This window comes from Geotrypetes seraphini, chromosome 3 (assembly GCF_902459505.1).
Source record: "Geotrypetes seraphini chromosome 3, aGeoSer1.1, whole genome shotgun sequence".
Taxonomy (NCBI): domain Eukaryota; kingdom Metazoa; phylum Chordata; class Amphibia; order Gymnophiona; family Dermophiidae; genus Geotrypetes; species Geotrypetes seraphini.
In genome coordinates this window covers 26802-49352 of record NC_047086.1, presented here as the reverse complement: position 1 = coordinate 49352, position 22551 = coordinate 26802, and the positions used below count along the sequence as shown (strand labels likewise).

Below are 22551 nucleotides of genomic sequence, written 5' to 3'. Positions count from 1 at the left end.
TAAGTTTCCATGTCCAAAAATAAAACCGGAAATTCAATGCTGATGACTGAATAAAGCATGGCATTGCATTTCCGGATCCAGTGGTGGTGAGGGGCTTTAACTGCACCCCATTGAGTCATATGCTAGAAGAAGAGGGAAGTTGGAATAAATGATGCTGGGACATTAGCAAGATTGTCAGAGGCATTGGGCATGAGACCTTTATAGACCATGGAGAGCTGAAAGGGGTAACTAATGCTTTTCTAGAGAGAGTAATTATCTTAGTTTTGCAGAGTTTAAAAAAGGTTTAGGTAACTTCCTAAAAGAAAAGTCTATAGCAATTATTAAGATGGACTTGGGGAAACCCACTGCTTGTTCGTAGGATAAGCAGCATATTTTATTCTTTGGGATCTTGTAGGTACTTGTGACTTGGGTTGGACTCTGGATACCGAGCTTGACAGACCATCAGTCTGTCCCAGTATGGCAATACTTATGTTCTTAGTGTAACATGATCACATTTTTTTTTCCTTTGAAAATGCACTAAGGCCCGAATTCTCTAAATGTCACCATTGTTGGCAGCCACCAGGTCAATCATGCGATGATGCCATTTAGAGAATTACGCCTATGGCAAAGGTAGGCATCAAATGTAGGCCAGGGCTTTTAAGGTCTACAATTCCAGCATCTACCTATGAAATTAATAGCGCTTCTGTAGATACTTTATAGTGCCTGGTGCTACTTCCAGCAATTAGCCCCACCTACAATGGTGTTAGATGCCATAAAGCACTTACGGAGTCGCGATTCCAGCTCTAGTTTTATAGGCACTGGTAGGCGCCTTGAAAATCAGTTTATAACATTTAAATGGTATTTTTACTTACCTTAGACACCACTAGGGTGTCTACCAGCACCTAAAAAAACACTGCATAAAAGTACAAGCAATAACAAGAACGAATGTGTAGAAAGTGACACAGGGCCAAACACTTAAGATTTTATATTTAAATCTTTTTATTTAAGTGTAAAAAGGGACAATATTCTGTACAACTGTTCATAAATCACATTTTGATTTGGTTTTGGTACAACTTTCCCAAAAAGATATAATAATAATAATAATTTTATTTCTTATATACCGCTATACCCTAAGTTCGAAGCGGTTTACAGTGAAAGTCGTGTCTAGAGAGAGTACAGTGTTAATAGTAGGATACAGGATAATACAAAGTGAGCAGGAACTGGGGTGATTACAATAAGGTACAAGATATTAACAAGAAAACAGTTACAGGATGTTTACAATAAGATACAGGGTACTGGGGTGTTTACAATAAGGTACAAGATATTAATAAGAGAACAGTTATAGGATGTTTACAATAAGATACAGGATGTTATACTAAGTTATAGGATGATACAATATGAACAGTTACAAGAGATCAATGCTGTTTACAGCTAGATATATATAATGTGCATAAGAAAGGTGTACAGAATTAAGCGTTGGGGGAAGGGAAAAGGAAGGGGGAGGACTTTCGAGGAGGATTATAACTGGTAGGGGGGAGAGTTTAGGTGGTGTTGAAGAGGCCTCTGTTGCCTCTGTTTTTACATCATCTGGGTAGATAACTGGATTGTCTTTTAGACATGGGTGAAGAAGAGAACCAAAACTGTGTAGCAGATGAACAGGAAAATAAGTGTCCATTAAATATTGGAAATGGTCCTTGATGTCAGTGACAATGGATGCATCTGTTGCAGTAACAGTAAGATGCTTGGGCAGCTGAGCACATAATGAAAGAACATTGCAGATGGTGGGAAGACTCATGTTGCCACATCAAAAGCAGACAAGACACAAATTATGTCATTTAATGGTGCTTCATATAAATCCAAAAGCAGCATCTGAAGTTTTTTTTAATCATTGAGTTCAGCTGCCAGTTGTCTAAGCTTTGTTAAGTTTTTGCATATTGATACTAGCATTTTATAGATGTTCCATCTAGTTGGAACAGCCTGTGTAAGGCTAAAACTTTTAGAGAATGACAAAGTTTGTCCCCACCCTCACCCTTCCCTGCCTCTGCCCCATGGTTAACCACAGGTCGCCATACATAAGTCATTCTCTAACTTTAACTTGATTATGGGGGTGTTTGAGGGGAGATTTTGGGCAAAGCACAGTTGGAATCATGATTTATGCATGGTATATATAAAACATGGGTGCTCTTTCCTCTTCTGGAGTAGGAGCAGAGGGGGACCACTCAACTGCCAGGATCCCCACTGGAATGCTCTGCAGGTGGATGGGGGTCCAGGGATGCCCAGAAAGGGGTAAGGGTGGAGACATCCAGCACAGGTGAGAGGGTCTTTCCATTGGAGGGTTGCTTTCTGAGGAGGGTCTAACCAGGGGGTTTGGATCTGGGGATCTCTCTCAGGAGGAACTGATTTAAGTATTTATACATTGCTTATAGTGTAAGTGGTTTACATTTAGGTACGCAAGTGTTTCTCCCTATCTATCCTGGTGGGCTCACAATTGCCTGGGGCTATGGAGTGTTAAGTGAGCTCCCAGGGTCACTAGGTGTAGTGCTGGGCTTTACTATCCACTAGGCCAGGCCACTACGATCCACTGACGTAGGGGGTCCAGATTAAGAAGGGTGTTAGGTGATGTTGGGGGTGTGGGGGTTATGACCTGGAGATGTGAAGTAATGCTGGTGGGGAAGGGAGAGGTCAGTTTGGCCCATGAATATGTTGTAAGGGAAATACCTACTGCACCTTGCCACAACCTGTTTATGGCAAGAGATGTTGAGTTGTTAGGTCAAACAATCGTACTCCTCTTCTATACGTTTCCTACCCATAGACAACTCAATTCATACCTGCTTTCAAGATAAACATAGAACAGCATTTATAAAATGGCCAGTAGGAAAAAGGAGGTATGGATGCCACTATATAAGACTGGTGAGACCTCATTTACATTCCTCAGACCAGTGATATTCAACCTAGTCCTCAGAGACCACATGGCTAGACGGGTTTTCAAAGTCTCTGTCATCCATATTCAGTGTGGATATCCTGAAAACCTGACTGACCAGGTGGTCCCTGAGAACTGGGTTGAATACCACTGCCTTAGACCTTTGCAGCTGGTCACCTGTCACATCCTATAATAATGCTTGAAGTAATTGAAAAGAAATGGTAGATTTTAGCATAAGTAAAGATGGAACAGCATCTATAAAATGCATGGAATTACTGGCCTAAAATCAGGCTTTACAGACATGTGCTCTAGACATATGTAAGTGTCAATATTCACCCATACATGAGCTTCTGTAAGAGGGTCTTAGCCAGAGCCCTGAAATTTCACAACAACTTATTCACCCTGATAAATGGCTTTGGGACTTGTCCTCTTTCATAAAAGTAACCAGCTAAATTACTCACAATGTCAGTTGACAGTCGTCTTGGTGCATTTGTTTCCTTATTGATATCTCAGTAAATATTTACATGAGAAAATTTACTTAGCATTTCTAGGGATGAGCAGCCAAATACTTTCTTTTGAGGTTTTTATTTGTTCTCAAACAAATGTGAAGAGTGTGCACTTGGTAAAGGAAGGAGCATTACTTTCCCAATTGTGCATGCCTGTGCGACCCATCATACATGCGTGAACTTCAAGAAGCATTCACTCTTTGCACATATAAGTGTGGTTTGAAACAATTGGTAAAAAAAAGCAAGTTAAACAATGTAGTCTCCGGAGCTGGAAGCTGTTCTGGTAATATATTAAAATCTTTCTATATACTTTTACATGACTTTAAAAATATGGGAAAAAGAAAGATAAAACCTAAAAGCTCTACACCAGTGGTATCGGGCCCAATGGATAGACATTTATTATTACTTTCAGATAATCCACCAGTGGTACCACCAGATGTAGACTCCTCTTTGTCAGGAGCCTCAATGAGTCCTCTCAATCATACTCCTCACCTTCATCCGGTACCCAGTGATAGTGGGAATATAACCCCCACTATATCTGATGCGCAAGTGATTTCATCCACCCATTTAAGTAAATTAGTATATGCTGAAATACCTAAACCTTTGACATTTTCTGGTGGAGTGGATGAATGCATACGAACAGAAGAAACACAGGATATTACCTTAAAAGACTTATGGTTAGGTATATCCAGGGTTGAAGGGTTTCTCAGGACAACGATGAAGCAAATGGGAGATTATTCCCAGTCAGTTTCTTCTAAATTAGAAAATGTGGATGTTAACTTAGGTTGTTTGGATAAACGACTAAATGTGGTGGAAAATCAATGTAATAACTTGCAAGCTGTCTCTGTATCAGCTGTTAAAGATTCAACAGTAATACATTCTAAAATTGAATCTATGGAGAATATGAATAGAGTGAAAAATCTACGCTTGGTCAATTTTCCAGTAACTCATTTATTGTCACCTGAGATTTTATTAAGGAAGTTCTTTAAAGAAGTACTGGGATTGACCAATGCGGAGAATTTTCCAATAAATAATTATTATTATATTCCTTTCAAAAAACTCAAATCTGCCCAGGGGGAGGACCATCTGACCACACCAGAGGTAAATTTGACTGAATTTCTAGAAGACACACAGGATGTGATTCAGACTCGGTCCACCCTGGTAATAACATGCATGAGTGAGATGGACAAAATGTTGATAATGAGACTTTATTTCAAAAATAGGTTAACAAAATTCTGTGCAGATTTGGTCAGGATTTTTCCAGATGTATCCAGAACCACACAGTTGAGGAGGAAAGAATTTTTGAAACTGAAGGATAGAGTGTTGGCACTGGATGCATCCTTCTACCTGAAATTTCCCTGTAAATGTATGATCAAACTACTAGATATTGAATATTCTTTTTGGGATCCAATACAATTACAACAATTCTTAATTGCAAGAGAAAAGAAATAGAAATGAAATGAGATTTGTTTCATCTTACTGAGAAATATGAGGAAAATTAATATAACAGTATCCTAGATTAAGGAATGACTCAGGGTTCATAGTTATGAACCAAGAATCATCATTCTTTATATTTCCTGAACTTTATTTTATTAGAAATAGTAAGCTATACTCCCCATTAATGTGGGCTTGAAAGGAGCTTTGTATGTATGATTTGATTATGTTTTATTTTATGTGATATCCTTTTTTCTTTTGAATTGTTGGATATTGTAAAGTATTCAAAATTATAAATTAAAAAAAAAAACAATGTAGTCTCCATCGAGGGCTGTATATTTAGTCCAGTGAGTTGGTTTTGTCAAACTCTGCAACATACTCATTGCCAGCATCGATGACTTAATGGATTGTGGTGCCATCTTCTCAAACCACCCGTGTAGTTCGTACATACATACAGTATAATAAATGCAAATAGCTTTGGCTGTACCATGGAATGATGCTACTCTTTGGGTTTTTGCCATGTACTAGTGACCTGGATTGGCTACCATGAAGGCGGGCTACTGGACTGGATGGACCAGTTATCTGACCCTGTAAAGCTATTCTTATGTAAATACAGTAAATGAAGTCCATGATCTTTACCCTTATATTTCATCACACACAACTGTCCATCCCTATTAATTTCCCCATTTTTGGAATTGATGTTGACAATGTTACATTTTCTAGAACAACATGGTTTTCACTTTGACTTTTCTTAGTGCTCCTTTCACTTCCTTGTTTCGCAGACTATAGATCATGGGGTTTAGCATTGGGGTTATAATGAGATAAAACACAGAGATCATTTTGTCTTTATCTGGAGAATGACTTGACTTGGGTCGCATGTACATGAAAATGGCAGTTCCATAAAATAGAGTCACCACAGTCAGGTGCGAAGTGCAGGTGGAAAAGGCTTTATATCTTCCATCAGCAGAACTGATTTTCATTATTGTTGAAATGATATAAATATATGTTAAAAATATTAAGAAAACAGGGATCAATAGTATCAGCACACCAACAACAAAAATCACAATTTCATTGATGAAAGTATCAATGCATGCCAGACTTAACACCGCAGGAACTTCACAGAGGAAATGGTTAATTACATTGTGACCACACAAGGGCATAGTCAGAGTAAAAGCAACATGTACTATTGACAAAAGAAAGCCACCCGTCCATGTACCAGTAGCTATCATGATACAGATTGTCTTGTTCATAATAATCGTATAACGCAAGGGATTGCATATCGCCACATAGCGATCATACGCCATGACAGCTAGGAGGATGCATTCAGTTTCTCCTAAGGAAAGATGGATGTACATTTGTGCTGCACAATCACGAAATGAAATGGTTTTCCTCTTTGCCAGGAAAGTGTCCAGCATTTTGGGGACAATGCTCGATGTATAACAGATATCTAAGAAGGACAAATTACTCAGGAAAAAGTACATGGGAGTTTGGAGACGAGAATCAAGTCTACTTGCTGTAATTAAGATAAGATTTCCTACCAGGGTGACAATGTAGATGACTAAAAATACCACAAAAAGCAAAATATTTGTATTTGCCTTATCTGAAAGTCCCAACAAGATGAATTCTGTTACATAGCTCCGATTTCTTCTTTCCATGTTATTCACTGGGCTTAACTGCAGGGATTCAAAAGAGACAGAAACCATAATTAATACAATATAAAAGGAAGCTAATATATATGTATATATAGTGTGGGTGTACTTTAAGAAGTGACAAGAGTATATAAAACAGCATTTTACATGCCCACTTATAAAACTGCCCTGGTGTACCAGAGTACCATACTAATAGAATAATACAATACTCATCTGTTCAAGACATGGATCATTCAATGAGGAGGATAACCCAAGAACCATAATATAATAACCCTCACTCACCTAATCTACTCTCACATCTTGCGTTCTATCACATTGTAACGCCCCTTCTTTCTTTAAACATGCTACTAACAGTGTATAGTCCCAGTTACAGTACTGGCTTTCTTACTGTAAACCACTTAGAACTTCAGGGCTTTAGCAGTCTATAAATAAAGTAGAAGTAGTAGTAACAGTAGCATAGGAATTGACGGCAGAAAAAGATCAGCGTGGGCAGATCTTGCATCTGCCAATATGTGCAGGCTACTCCCCTCTTTGCGTTTGATTAGTTTGGACCTGTCACTCCATGTAGGTTACCCCTCTATGCCTTTTAATCTTTTGTAAACTGCACAAAACTTCACGGTACTGCAGTATATAAGTTATTATTATATGCTTTATTCTATTCTCTTGCTACATAGGGACCATTTCTGTTGATCCAGTTTTTTGGTTCCCACCACCTCCCCAGGATGACATTTTAAGTATCAACTACTCACTTTGTGTCAATGCTCCTTTATTTTATGTCTTACAAATCTACCTATCTTTGGAAAAGGTTAATTGGTTCATTAATACTTTTCAGATTCTACACTGCCTTGAGTGAATCTCTTCATCAAGACAGTTATTAAATCTCAACAACCAAATAAATGCTCCTGTAGGAAAAGCTGCTCCAGCTTTTAGATGGTTAAGGGGCCCTTAGGTTTGGTACTTTGTGTATTTTGAAATTGAGCCTCCATTGCCATGGTGGAGATGGAGCACATCAGCAGGTGGATCAGCAGTCAGGCATCTGGGTTCCAATCCCCATGTGTGAATGCCACTTTCCATGCATGCCATGGAGTGAGTTTATATTGTAGGCAACTTTTGGGAGCAATTTTATAGGTGGACAGAGCTAGGTATTTCAGCTTTATAAAACAAAAATAATTTATGCTTCTATGTGCCTACCATCCCTGTATTTTGACAGTCATGATCATCAAAATGTGTGTCAGGTGAATGAAAAGTTTGAGTCGGAGAAATGACAGACTAAAGTAAATTGAACAAGTTGCTTTTCAGCTCACATCAAGTGAAGAATATGAGTGGATATTGCAGCTTTTCTTCATATGATTTAGCTTGTCCTGATAGAAACAGAGATTTCTGTGTTTCTGGCAGACTACCGTGATTCTGGAAGTGGAGTAGCCTTGTGAACGCTATGGCCAGAGGATCAATTCTATCAGGGATCTCCCTGCTCCTCCTTATGACTGAACAAATCACTTTATCTTCTATTGCCTCAGATAAGCTGTAGATATGGAAACCCTCTTGGACAGGGAAATAACTTGTATACCTGATTGATTGTAACTCATATTAAGCTCTGGTTTAGAAAACATGGCAAATTAAATATAACAGTCCAGATTCAGAACTACACTGTTCAGCCAAAGACATATTGCATACAATACTACATTAGCACATATCCCTATGGATAGAAATTCCATGTGTAAAGGGGAAAAGGACAGTGATAGGCATTTACTACCATGGGAGTGTGTGGTGCAGTGGTTTGAGATACAGCCTCAGCACTGAGGTTGTGGGCTCAAATTCCATGCTGCTCCTTGTGACCCTAGGCAAGTCACTTAATTCCTCATTGCACCACGTATATTAGATAGAGTGTGAGCACACCGAGACAGATAGGGAAAAATGTTTGAGTACCTGAATGTAAACCACTTAGGCTATAAGTGGTATATAAATACTACAAAATAAATAACTGACTAAACAAACATCAAAATATTTATGCAAATTAGAGGACATAATAATAATGACAGATGATTTCAATTACCATTGACAAAATCATCAAAGAGATGGGGCTGAAAGCAATTTTGGCAAAAGTGAGTGGTGCAGTGAATTCCCCTGAAGCAGCAAATCTGCAAAACAAGGGGACTTATAAGGAAATATAGCATTGGCTTAGATATCTGAATACCAAGCCTGATGCAGAGCCTGCAGCTAAGGGGGGTGCTGGTAGCGTTCCAACACCCTGTAAGACACTGTCAGCTCATGGTACAAAACCATGACATTATGATGCAGAGGGAGTATGAGCTGGATCTATAGGAACACATGCATGACTTGATGGAGGGGCAGATAGGTTTGGTTAGGTTATCTTTATTGAATGTACTGCTCTTCACTGGCTCATAGACCAAAGTGGTTTATGATAACAAAAGTTATCAACAAAAAAGGAAAAGAACTACAATATTTCATAGGAAAGTTAAGTCATCCAAGAAGAAAAGAGGAGAAAAAAAGGAAAACAGACAAATTTGCATAACAGGTAATATTAAGGAATATATTAGGAATATAAATGTAAAAAGTTACAAGTTCTTGGCTCCATCTCTCCAAATCCCCCATTCCACTCACCCAAATGCTTCCCTAAAAAATTTTAAGAGTAATTTTAAGAGAGCATGGCAGAACCATAAGAGGGGGTAATGTGGACACTGACCCTATCAACTGCACCAAGGGTTCCTGTAGAGAACCATATCATACCACCAAATGGCATGGGAAACATCGATCCAGAACGACGACCACGGCGCTGAACTTCCGAAAAGGGAATTACGAAAGGATGAGACTCATGGTGGGGAAGAAGATCAAGAAGAGGATAAGCACTGTAAAGATGCTAGAGCAAGCATGGTCCCTTTTTAAGGACACAGTCACCGAGGCACAAAATCTATATATACCACGTATCAACAAGGGATCCAAGAGGAAAAAGAACAAGGAACTGGCATGGCTCACTGTAGCAGTGAAGGAAGCGATCAAGGACAATAAGACTTTAAGGAATGGAAAAGGTCAAAACCGGATGAAAACTGAAAAAAGTACAAACAGCATCAAAGCAGGTGCCATAAGAGGGGCCAAAAGAGACTACAAGGAAAAATTAGCTAATGAGGTGAAAAACTTCAAGCCGTTCTTTCAATATAGTAAGGGGAAACGACCCGAGAAGGAAGCGGTGGGGCTGTTGGATGGCCAAGGAATGAAGAGAGTGCTAAAGGAGGACAAGCCATCACCAACAAACTGAACAAAGTTTATGCATCTGTGTTTACGCAACTGTCAGCATAGCTATTGCTAGCAATCAGCATTTTCAGTTGGCATAACTAATGTCAGCAAAGGCCTATGGGAAATTATATCAATCTGACTCTGGTATGTGAATGCAGATAGACCCTGAGGGCAAGGAGATGGTTTCAAGTAGCCCTGATTAAATCATGATTAGCTAAAAGGTGTTAATGTGTTAATGTCTGATTAAGAGGGTGCTTAGGACAATGGGTCCAGGTGCACAGATAACTAAAGTTAATCAGAAACTATTGTCAGAGACATACTGGAAATCACATATGACTTCAGCCTATTCTTCTCCTGTCTAGCATGTTTAAGTTCTGTTAAAGCTCAATAGATTCTGTTTTTTAGAATAAGTTTCCAAACTATAAAAGCCCCCTCGCAGCATCACCCCCCTCTCTTGGCTCTCTGGTCCTCTCTTGTTTCTCTTGAGCTATCTTTTTATCTATCTGTCTCGCTCTCTCTGGCCTATCTCTGGAACCCGAAGCTTGGGACCATCACTTCCATCCCCCTTTTCTCTCTCTCTCTCTCTCTGTCTCTCTTTTCCTCTGAACTCTGTAAGGCAGGGAAACTGCTTTGCTCTCTACTTAATTGTAATGCTTATGAATACTACTTTTCTTAAGCCTATTTCTATAATATATTCTTTATGCAATCACCTCTGGCTGTGTTTCTTATTTGATTCTACTCCTGGTGAATCTTCTGTGAGGGAACTGAACCTGGGACCTTACATGTGTAAGGGCGCCTCTCACATAACCCCTACCACCTCACCTTGTGGGGGATCTGATGATTCAATCCTTACAGCAACATACCGGAAGCTGGCAGGGAAATGAAGACGGGAAACTGACAGGGTTGACAGTCAGTCTAGAAGAGGTATGCAAGCAGATTGATAGGCTTAAAAATGATAAATTCCCAGGACTGGATGGCATCCATCTGAGGGTAATCAAGGAATTGAAAGGGACTATAGCTGAACTGCTTCAACTGATAGCTAATCTGTTGATCAAATTGGGAAGGGTTCCGGAAGACTGGAAGGTGACTAATGTTACACCGATCTTCAAGAAAGGTGTGAGGGGTGATCCAGGAAACTACAGACTGATGAGTCTGACCTCGGTACCGGGAAAGATGGTAGAGTCGCTTATAAAGGACCGCATCATTGAGCACCTTAACTTACACAATCTGATGAGGACAAGCCAGCATGGCTTCAGCAGAGGAAGATCTTGTTTAACAAACTTGCTGCACTTCTTCAAGGGAATAAACAGACGGATAGATAATGGTGACCCGGTCGACACTGTATATCTGGATTTTCAGAAGGCTTTCAACAAGGTTCCATATGAACGACTACTTTGAAAAATTGAGAGCCATGGAGTCGAGGGTGAAATACTCACGTGGATTAAAAATTGGCTGTTGGATAGGAAACAGAGAGTGGGAGTAAATGGACAATACTCGGACTGGAAAAGCATCACCAGTGGAGTGCTGCAGGGTTTGGTGCTTGGACCCATGCTCTTCAACATATTTATAAACGATCTGGAAATTGGTACGAGTGAGGTGATTAAATTTGCAGACCATTCGAAGTTATTCAGAGTAGTGAAGATGCAGGAGGATGGCGAACATCTGCAATGTGACATAAACATGCTCAAGAAATGGGCCACGACATGGCAGATGAGGTTCAACGTGGATAAGTATAGAATGATGTATGTCGATAACAAAAATCTTATACACGAATACATGATGTCCAGGGCAGTACTTGGAGAGAACCCCCAGGAAAGAGACTTGGGAGTAGTGGTCGACAAGTCAATGAAGCCATCCATGTAATGCACGGCAGTGGCATAAAAGGTGAACAGAATGCTAGGAATGATTAAGAAGGGGATCACAAACAGATCGGAGAAGGTTATCATGCCTCTGTACCAGGCCATTTTACGCCCTCATCTGGAATACTGTGTCCAGCACTGGTCACTGTACATGAAGAAGGACACGGTACTATTTGAAAGGATCCAGAGAAGAGTGACTAAAATGGTAAAGGGGCTAGAGGAGTTGCCATACAGTGAGAGATTAGAGAAACTGGGCCTCTTCTCCCTTGAAAAGAGGAGACCGAGAGGGGACATGATAGAAACATTCAAGATATTAAAGGGAATAGACTTAGTAGATAAAGACAAGTTGTTCACCTTCTCCAAGGTAGGGAGAACGAGAGGGCACTCTCTAAAGTTGAAAGGGGTTAAATTCCATACAAATGTAAGGAAGTTCTTCACCCAGAGAGTGGTGGAAAACTGGAAGCTCTTCCAGAGGCTGTTATAGGGTAAAACACCCTCCAGGGATTTAAGATAAAGTTAGACAAGTTCCTGTTGAACCTGAGCATATGCAGGTAGGGCTGGTCTCAGGGCACTGGTTTTTGATGTGGGGGCCACCGCGAGAGTGGACTGCTGGGCACGATGGACCACTGGTCTGACCCAGCAGTGGCAAATTCTTATGTTATTATGTTCTTAATAGGGCTCAAGATTCCCCCTGGTGCTCCCAGCATTTGCAGAAATAGCCAGAGAGGCAGGCATGGACCATACTGATAATGCTGGCCAGAGTGCAGGAAGGGTTGGCCTTATAATGAGGCCAACTGAGGTGGCGGCCCCAGGAGGCACTCTGGAGAGAGCAGTATCATGCTGTCATCCAGCCTACTTGCTGGTAAGAACTTTTGTGAGATGGAGGGTGAGATGGATGTGGAAGATAGAGAAGCTAGAAGTGGGATAGGGAAAGATATAGAGGGGGTAGAAGGGAGATAGGGAGAGATTAACTTGGAGGAGGATAGAGGGGGCAGGAGAGGGAGATATGGCCTTGGAGAAGGATGGAGGGGCAGGAGAGGGAGATATGGCAAAAGAGGTGAAAGTGGGTCAGGAAGAGATAGTGGAGGGACAAAAATGGGCAGAGGGAGAGCAGAGGGGGAGAGAGATAGGGAAAGGTGGAAGGGATATGGGCTTGAGGACAGAAGGGGGAGGGAGGGAGAGATTAGACTTGGGAGGAGGGGGTAGAAGGGCAGGAAGGAGAGATGGACTTGTGGGAGGGAGAGAGAGAAAGAACAAGAGCAAGGAAATGCTGGGTTACAAGGGTGGAGTAAAGGACAAGGAGGGTGATGCTAAAAATGGTGGATCCATGTAGGAGAATTGTGAAGGAGATAAGTGAAAAATGTGGTAATGGGGAACAGATAAAAGAGAATAGGAAGATGGGAAATGTGAAAGCTAGGGCATAAGAAAAGGGGCTAGAAAGTTGATTATAATTAGAGTGAATAGGAATAAAGCATGTGACATTTGAGTGGATAGAGGCAGAAGAGTAAAATGGAAGAGAGCACTTTAAGAGAAAGATAAGAACAGTCATATTGGGTCAGACCAATATATGAAACAGGTGTGAGAGAATGTAACAAGACAAGATGAGAGAAGAGAAACAACAAATGGACAGCAGCCACTGGAAACAGAATTAGCAGAAAACAGGGAAAAAAAAGATAAACTGGGCCAATGTGATGGAAAAAATAAAATGCCAAGTCTCACAAAGGTAGAAAAAAGTGTTTTATTTTAAATTTATTAACTAGAATATATTAGCTTTGGGAATTGTGGGAATGTTTATGTATTGTGTTTGGTACAAAATGAATTGCATTTATTTTTGTTTCTCCAGTTTGGCAGTATATGCTGAGCTTAACTTCTTGGGGCTCCTAGTTCAATTTTTGTCTTCATATTTCTAACTCTAATTTGGGAGATGAGATATTTGTTTGCATATAGTTTCTGTGTTGAGATCTGTAGCAGTCTCACTTGTACTGTTTTACTTATACATACGTTTTCATGTTTTAGGGTCCAGTGTAATATTTGTAAAGTTGCCTATTCATAGGTTACTTCTAGGGGAATTCTGTGTCACTGCATGATGCAGTATTTGTGCAAAATTCTGTACTTTTGCCTTGCAGAATTCTCTACAGGGAAGAGAAGGGAGCAAAAAGGTCAGGTTTTTGATCCCTTCCCCTTGAAGCATGCATCCATGGACTGCTCATACAAATCCCCCCTCTCCCACCAGGCTTACCCTGTCCTCTCAGATCATGTGGCATAAGGAAGAAACAAGTGGTTGTGCATCAGACCATTTCCTCCTTCTCTACTGGTCTGGCCTCAATAGTTATACAGAGTCTCGTAAGGTTCAACTAAGTCATAGGTCCAGGCCAGGCCACTTGTTTCCTTCTTATGCCATTTTGTCCAGGAGGAAAACATGGTAATGCAGAGGTAAAGTGATAAAGACTTCAAAGAGGTAAGGGGCTGGAGCCTAAGGGGAAAGAAAGTACTAGGGGGCAGAGCAAGTGGGGGGAAGGGTGAAGGGGTTAAAGCTAAATCAGTGTGGGGAAGGAAGGAACCTGAAGCTAAATTAGAGTGAGAAAGAACTGTGTAGGGTGGAACCTGGAGAGATAATACTCATGAAGGAAGAAGCTGGGGGAGTGATTTAAGCCTTTTTACAATGCTCCATTGCTCCAATGATATGAGAATCAAAATAATTGTATTGTGATTGCCATGGAAAAATATCACAGTTGTGATCTGCACTTGTTGGTATAAAATGGATAAAGGTGAGCCGGTTGATGTAGTGTATCTAGATTTTCAGAAAGTTTTTGACAAAGTTCCTTACAAAAGAGGCTCCTGAGAAAATTAAAGAGTCATGGGATTGGTGGCAAAGTTCAGTTGTGGTTTAGAAATTAGTTATCAGCTAGAAAACAGAAGGTAGGGTTAAATGGTCATTTTTCTCAATGACGGAGATTAAACAGTGGAGTGCCACAGGGATTTGTACTGGGACCGGTGCTATTTAATGATCTGAAAATTGGAACGAGTGAGGTGATTAAATTTGCAGATGACACTAAACTGTTCGAAGTTGTTAAAACGCATGCGGATTATGAAAAATTGCAAGCGGACCTTAGGAAATTGGAAGACTGGGCGTCCGAGTGGCAGATGAAATTTAATGTGGACAAATGCAAAGTGATGCACATTGGGAAGAATAACCTGAAGCACAGTTACCGAATGCTAGGACCACCTTGGGGGTTAGCGCCCAAGAAAAGGATCTGGGTGTCATTGTAGACAATATGATGAAACCTTTCACCCAATGTGTGGTGGCTGTCAAAAAAGCAAACAGGATGCTAGGAATTATTTTAAAAGGGATGGTTTACAGGACTAAGAATGTTATAATGCCCCTGTATCACTCCATGGTGCAACCTCACCTGGAGTATTGTGTTTAATTCTGGTCTCCTTATCTCAAGAAAGATATAGTGGCGCTAGAAAAGGTTCAAAGAAGAGCGACCAAGATGGTAAAGGGGATGGAACTCCTCTCGTATGAGGAAAGACTAAAACGGTTAGGGCTCTTCAGCTTGGAAAAGAGATGGCTGAGGGAAGATATGATTGAAGTCTACAAAATCCTGACTGGAGTAGAACAGGTACAAGTGGATTGCTTTTTCATTCCATCAAAAATTACAAAGACTAGGGGACACTTGATGAAGTTACAGGGAAATACTCTTAAAACCAAGAGGAGGACATTTTTTTTCACTCAGAGAATAGTTAAGCTCTGGAACGTGTTGCCAGAGGATGTGGTAACAGCGGATAGCGTAGCTGGTTTTAAGAAAGGTTTGGACAAGTTCCTGGAGGAAAGTCCATAGTCCATTATTGAGAAATACATGGGGGAAGCCACTGCTTGCCCTGTATTGGTAGCATAGAATATTGCTATACCTTGGGTTTTGGCCAGATACTAGTGACCTGGATTGGCCACCATGAGAATGGGCTACTGGGCTTGATGGACCATTGGTCTGACCCAGTAAGGCTATTCTTATGTTCTTATGATCAACTGATTAACATTAACAGTGTGTAACATCAACTTCAAATAGTGCCAGTGACAGATAAGGGAAGAGTCAAAAAATTTCCTCCCTCCACCCTTCTAGCCCAGCATCTGCTCCCTCTTCCTCCCCTCTTTGACCTCCTAACTTGCCATCTCCCTCTCCATTCTCTCTTCCCTCCTGCCCTCTCCCATCCCTCACTCCAAGCCATCACTCCCTTAAGCTCTGAGATCCAACATATCCCTCTTTCTCCATTCTTCACCTGTTGTGTCTCTCTTCCTCACTTTCATACACCCCCAATGTCCAACATGTCTCCCTCGCTTCCTGCTATGTTTCTCTTCCACTCCTTCCCCCCCGTGCACCATCTCTCCCTCCACTCCACCCCTATGTTCACTTCTCCCTCTCTCCCCATGCACCATTTCTCCTTCCCCTCCACCCCTATATCCATATCTCCATTGAAGTAAGAAAAATGAATGCGACCACGTTAGCTAAACACCAGGAGGTAAAGTATGAAGAGCCACAGCCACATAGTCAAAGAGCCGCATGTGGCTCACAAGTCACGGGTTGCCAACCCCTGTCCTATACCATTTTAATATTTCTTTACAAATACCTTTACAAAGCTGTTCCCCCTGGAACTGCATATAATGGCGTTCAATAATCACTTTCAGAAAATTAATAACACTTCTCCTTTTCTGTAAAATTGTACTTGTGTAAAGATGCATAAAATTAGCTTGAAATGTTACGTTACTACATTCAAAGGATAACATTGCAACTGGGCATTCACATTCAGCCACCCTTTATGTCAGGTGCAGCCCAATAATGAGGCCAACTGAAGTGACAGCCTCAGGTGGCACTGTTGAGGGAGCTGTGATAATGATTATCTTTGACTTGTTTCCATTGTGATATTTTTCACTGTTGAGGGAGTGACATCTTGCTGCTGGCTAGCCTACCTGCTGGTTGGCTCTCTCTGCCAGTCCCCTTCCTGGCATCTAATGCTTTCACCCTAATCCCCCCCATTGGCATTTTTTCCATTTCACCCCCTCCCACATCTACCTTCAATTTGTTGTAAATGCTGCTAGGCAGTGGTAACGCTTCACAGAGCTACCCTGCTGCCAATCCCAGCATCTTCTCTCCACTGCGGCCCACCCCAGTGGAAAAAGGAAGTTGTTAGAGCGGATGGGCTGCAGTGGTCCAGCAGCAGGGTATCTCTGTGAATCGCTATTGCCACCCAGCAACTTTTGCGACAAATTAAAGGTAGATTGGGGAGGTGGAATGAGAAAAATACCGACTGAGGGGGAGAAGGGTGAAAGCGGAAATGCTAATAGTTGAGGCACCATTGTCCCACCCCCATTTTGGATGGTTGGCAGGGCATCAGCTCATGGTGGGGGCACCAGTTCAGAGGTGGGGGCGGCAGCTCATCCTTTGCCTCAGGCCGCTCATGCCTTGCATGCATAGAAGTACACTTTGGGGCATAAATGCTGGCAAGGAGCTTAACTGGCATAGCATGAGAATGGGAGGGGGGTCTCACTTTGCTTTTTAATTACAGAACACTGCCAGATTTACATGACTGCAGATATACCAGCAATACAGTTCATGTAAACACCAGCACATAAATGAAAGGCATGTCGGGTAGTAGGTTAACCCAGATGCCATTATAGACCAGACTTTCATCTTGCATCCCTGGGATGCATAAATGAAGGTGTTCAGTTATACAATAGCCCCTTATGAGGGTAGATCTATAACAAAGGTGCTAACACTTATGCATCCATTAGACATTTGGCTCCATTAGCATGTGCACATGTAATTGCTAACTTTTCCCCAAAAACTATTCTGTGAATACTCAAATAACTTACATAGCATATAACATAGCACAGTAAAGTACAGTACAATCTCCTTAATAACCATGAATAACTGCTGAGTGTTCAATTAAATATTAAATTAAACATTAACCACTTAAATAATAAGAATCTAATAAATACCAAATGTTTCTAAAATGCTGTAGGCAACAATGTTTAACTGCTGCAGTTTCCTCATATTTTCGTACTAGACATAAAACATTCCACCAAGCACCCTCTGAGAGCTCAGAACTATTCTTCCAATTTGCTAGAACATGTTGAAGTGCCAGTCCCATTAATATATCTAATAACCTAGCTTCATATTTATTTAAGATGTTAGAAAAGGCTGAGGAATGATTTCTATACTGTGAGTGCCTTTCGGTTCTAGGCAGTTTACAGAAAAATGGCTGAGAAGAGTCAGCAAGCTACATTAAAGGAGAGGAGACTGAGAAATTGGAGGATCGCAGAGAGGGAGTTAAAAGGACTTTTTACCAAGAGGGAGGTTAATAAATAAGTAAGGGAGTTCATAGTTTGAGAGCAGCAACATGGAGTCAGATCAATGGAGTGGACAGAGTTTTTCTAGAGATTTAAGGTGGGTTGTTGGTTTTGAAGGTGCACTTTTAGGAGCTTTCTGAAGTGCATGTAGGATGTGGATGTTCAGACCATTTGGCTCCATTCAGGATCTTTGAAAACAGCTAGGTAGGTTAGGAGTCTGCTGAAGAATCTCTTATGAGTGCATCCCTTGAATGAGGGGAAGGTGAAGAATGACTGGAGTTGAGTGGATCATCCTGGTCTGGCAAATATGAAATGATTATTGAGGTAGTTAGGCAATAGGCCATGCAGAGCTTTGTAGAAGAGACATCAAAATTTGACAAACACTCGACTCTCAATTTTCAACCAGTGCAGTTTTTGATAGAAAGGTGTGACGTGGTTGAATTTTTTCAGGTTGAATATGAGCCTCACTGCAGTTTTTTGGTTTATGCATAGTCTCTGGAAGTATTTGCGTAGACCTGCTAGATAGATGATATTGCAGTAGTCTAGGATGCTTAGGACTAGGAGTATTTTCTAATGGATCTTAGTTTCCAGAGTGCGTTGAAGCCTTTGTGTGTAACATGGTTGACTTGGGCAGGCATGGACAGTTGTCTGTCAAAATGCACTCTCAGGATTCTGATTGTGGGTGAGATGGGGAAGTTGGTTCCTCTTAGGGTTAGGGAGTTTATAGAGAAGTTGGTGGCTGTGGCTAAGAAGAATTTGTTTTTTTCAGTGTTCAGTTTTAATTTGAAATGGGCCATCTAATTTTCTATGGTAGACAGGAGGGTGTCTATTCTGTGTATTTCTGTGGGCATCAGACATGTGACAGGGAAGACAATTGTTAAATCGTCAACATAGCTATTTAGACTGCTGAGTAGTTTCCCTAGGGAGGCAAGGTAGATGTTGAAAAGTAAGGGCAACAGTGGGGATCCTTGTTGGATGCCACATTTGCTGGTCCATATATTTGACAGTAACAAAGAGTATAACTTCTGTTTGTAATAGAAACATACTGTAGAAACATGATGGCAGTTAAAGATCAAATGGCCCATCCAGTCTGCCCATCTGTGACATCCATTATCTCCACCTCTCCGTAGAGGCTAAGGCTCTTTACACCTGCATTGTGAGGTCATAGAGCTCTATGAACATAAGAATATAAGAAAAGCCTGCACCAGATCAGACTTGGGGTCCATCCAGTCCGGTGATCCTCACAAGTGGAGGCTCGGCCAGGTGTACCCTGGTGAATACCTTGATCACTCGTATCCCTCAATGTGTCCTGCAAGAAGATGTACATCCAATTTTTCCTTAAATCCTAGAATGGTGGTTTCCTCCACCACCTCTTCTGGGAGAGAGTTCCAGGCATTCACCACTCGCTGTGTGAAGCAGAACTTTCTGACATTTGTCCTGGCCGTGTTCCCTCTCAGCTTCAGTCCATGTGATGGCAGATAGAGGCCAAATAGCCCATTTAGTATGCCTATTCACAGCATATACTATCTCCTGCCGTCCCTAAGAGATCCCACATGCCTGTCCCATGCTTTTTTTAATTCAGACACAGTTTTTGTGTCCACCATCTCTACCAGGAGACTATTCCATGCATCTACCAATCTTTCTGTAAAAAAGTATTTTATTAGATTACTCCTGAATCTATCACCTTTCAACTTTATCCTATGTCCTCTCATTCTGGAGCTTCCTTTCAAATGAAAGGGACTCGCCTCATGTGTCTAAGAAACATAGAAACATAGAAACATAGAAAGATGACGGCAGAAAAGGGCTACAGCCCATCAAGTCTGCCCACTCTACTGACCCACCCCATTAAGTCTGGGTGCTAATGACTTAGTTCTTTAGCTCGACCCTCGTAGTGATCCTAGGTGGATGTCCCATTTATTCTTAAAGTCGAGCACGCTGGTGGCCTTGATCACCTGCATCGGAAGTTTGTTCCAGTGATCCACCACCCTTTCTGTGAAGAAGTACTTCCTGGTGTCACCATTAAAGTTCCCTCCTCTGAGTTTGAGTTCGTGCCCTCTTGTGACCGATGGTCCTTTGAGAAGGAAGATGTCGTTTTCCACCTCGACACGTCCTGTGACATATTTAAATGTCTCAATCATGTCCCCCCTTTCCCTGCGCTCCTCTAGAGTATAGAGCTGCAATTTGCCCAGTCTTTCTTCGTATGAGAGACCCTTGAGTCCGGAGACCATTCTAGTGGCCATCCGCTGGACCGACTCGGCTCGAAGCACATCTTTACGGTAATGTGGCCTCCAGAATTGCACACAGTACTCCAGATGAGGTCTCACCATGGCTCTGTAAAGTGGCATTATGACTTCAGGCTTGCGGCTGACGAAGCTTCTCTTGATACATCCCATCATTTGCCTTGCCTTGGATGAGGCCTTCTCCACTTGTTTGGCCGCCTTCATGTCTGCACTGATGATTACTCCCAAATCGCGTTCTTCTGAAGTCCTAGCTAGTGCTACTCCATTCAAGGTGTATGTTCTGCATGGATTTCTGCTGCCGAGATGCATGACTTTACACTTCTTAGCGTTGAAGCCCAGCTGCCATGTTGAGGACCAGTTTTCCAACATGATCAGATCCTGCGTCATACTACCCTTGAGACTGCTTTCACTTACTATATTACACAGTTTGGCGTCGTCGGCGAACAGTGCTACCTTACCCTGAAGCCCCCAGGTTAAATCCCTTATGAATATGTTGAAAAGAGATGGTCCCAGGACTGATCCTTGCGGCACTCCGCTAGTCACCTCCGATGTCTCAGAGAGGGTGCCGTTGACCACCACCCTCTGAAGTCTTCCACTCAGCCAATCATTGACCCATGCAGTTAGTAGACCCATGCAGGAAGAATGTTATAATGCCTCTGTATTGCTCCATGGTGAGCCCCAGGTACGTTAGCTAGATTGTGAGCCCACCGGGACAGAGAGGGAAAATGCTTGAGTACCTGATTGTAAAACCGCTTAGATAACCTTGATAGGCGGTATATAAAATCCTAATAAACTTGAAACTTGAAACTTGAACTTGAGTATTGCATTCAATTCTGGCCACCTTATCTCAAAAAAGATATAGTGGTGCTAGAAAAGGTTCAAAGAGTGATCACAATGATAAAAGGGCTGGACCTCCTCTCGTATGAGGGAAGACTAAAGAAGTTAGGGCACTTCAGCTTGGAAAAGAGACAGCTGAGGGGAGATATGATTGAAGTCTACAAACTCCTGAGTGGTGTAGAATGGGTACAAGTGGATCAATTTTTTACCCCATCAAAAATTATAAAGACTAGGGGACCCTAGTTTCAGGGAAATACTTTTTAAAACCCATAGAAGGAAATATTTTTTCATTTAGAGAACAGTTAAGCTCTGGAACACATTGTCAGAAGATGTGGTAAGTACAGGTAACATAGCTGGTTTAAAAAAAGGTTTGGGCATGTTTCTGGAGGAAAAGTCCATAGTCTGCTATTGAGACAAGCATGGGAGAAGCCACTGCTTGCCCTGGATTGGTGGCATGGAATGTTGCTACTCTTTGGGTTTCTGGGAGGCACTTGTGACCTAGATTAGCCACCGTGAAAGCTAGACGGACCATTAGTCTGACCCAGTGAGAGGAAGAGGAAAATCACGGTAAACTCTGGTATAAAGGAAAATACACTTATAAAGTCCTTGTATGGTACAGGTGAAGCATAGTAAGTCCTTTGGATAACTAAAGGTGAAGAAACCAGACCTCAAAGAAGAAAAAAACCCTTTTCTCCCTCCTGCTCTAATAAATCAGTATATTAACAATCTAAAAGACATTTCTTACTACATTTGCCAGCTGTCATATACTGATTGGGAAATACCCTGCTGGGCTAAGCGAAACTTATGAGAAGGAACAAGCAAGCAAGACTTAACTCTTTTGCATGGCAACAGGATATTATGAAAAGATGAACACCTGTCAGGATATTATGAAAAGATGAACACATCTCATGGTCAAAATTAGAATTCTCGAGAATGTCAGTTAGTGAGACGTGTCTTGTGATAACAAGGCAGGGGGGGTGAGGCTCGGAATTGCTGATATGGTAAATTAAAGGGACATTTGCGGGAAAAGGATAGGCCTTATGGTAAACTGAACAGACGTATAGCGTGACACAAATGTATAAACCAATAAATGAATTTACAGATGTAATGACGTATAAGAAGAGAACCAATAAAGATGTATCATGTGATTTAGACCAACGTGGGGCTGACCACCAAGAAATGTATAAAAACAGGCCTTTAAGAGGAAGTAAGCAGAACAGACGTCAGCGGATCCTCAGGCCTGAAGATCACATTCTGTTACTCTATATGCTGAATGATTTATTCTTGTAAGCTGTTACTGATTTGTTAATAAATATACTTATTGATTGATATCAGTATTTAGAGTGTGAGGCTCCTACAGCATCCTACTTCACCAGTAAGGCTATTTTTATGTTCTTATCTCCCACAGTCTGAATATCGTGGAGTATGCCTTTACTGAGAAGGTGATAGGTACTGGAATAATCAGCTGGAAGAGGTTGAGACATCTAGAGTAAAAGAATGCCTGCCACCAACTAGAGGAAAGTAGAAAG

General features: G+C 41.4%; 1 protein-coding gene across 2 annotated transcripts in view; it reads right to left on the bottom strand.

Moving 5' to 3' along the window:
* Positions 1 to 5175: 5175 nt before the first annotated feature.
* Positions 5176 to 22551, bottom strand: part of LOC117356337 (olfactory receptor 2D3-like) — a 36003-nt gene continuing 18627 nt past the window's right edge. For both annotated transcript variants that reach the window (XM_033935421.1, XM_033935420.1), the window contains one exon: positions 5176 to 6512. In XM_033935421.1, the coding sequence (XP_033791312.1) occupies positions 5559 to 6494 (936 nt within the window). In that variant the 5' untranslated portion in view covers positions 6495 to 6512 and the 3' untranslated portion in view covers positions 5176 to 5558. The remainder of the gene's footprint in view (positions 6513 to 22551) is intronic.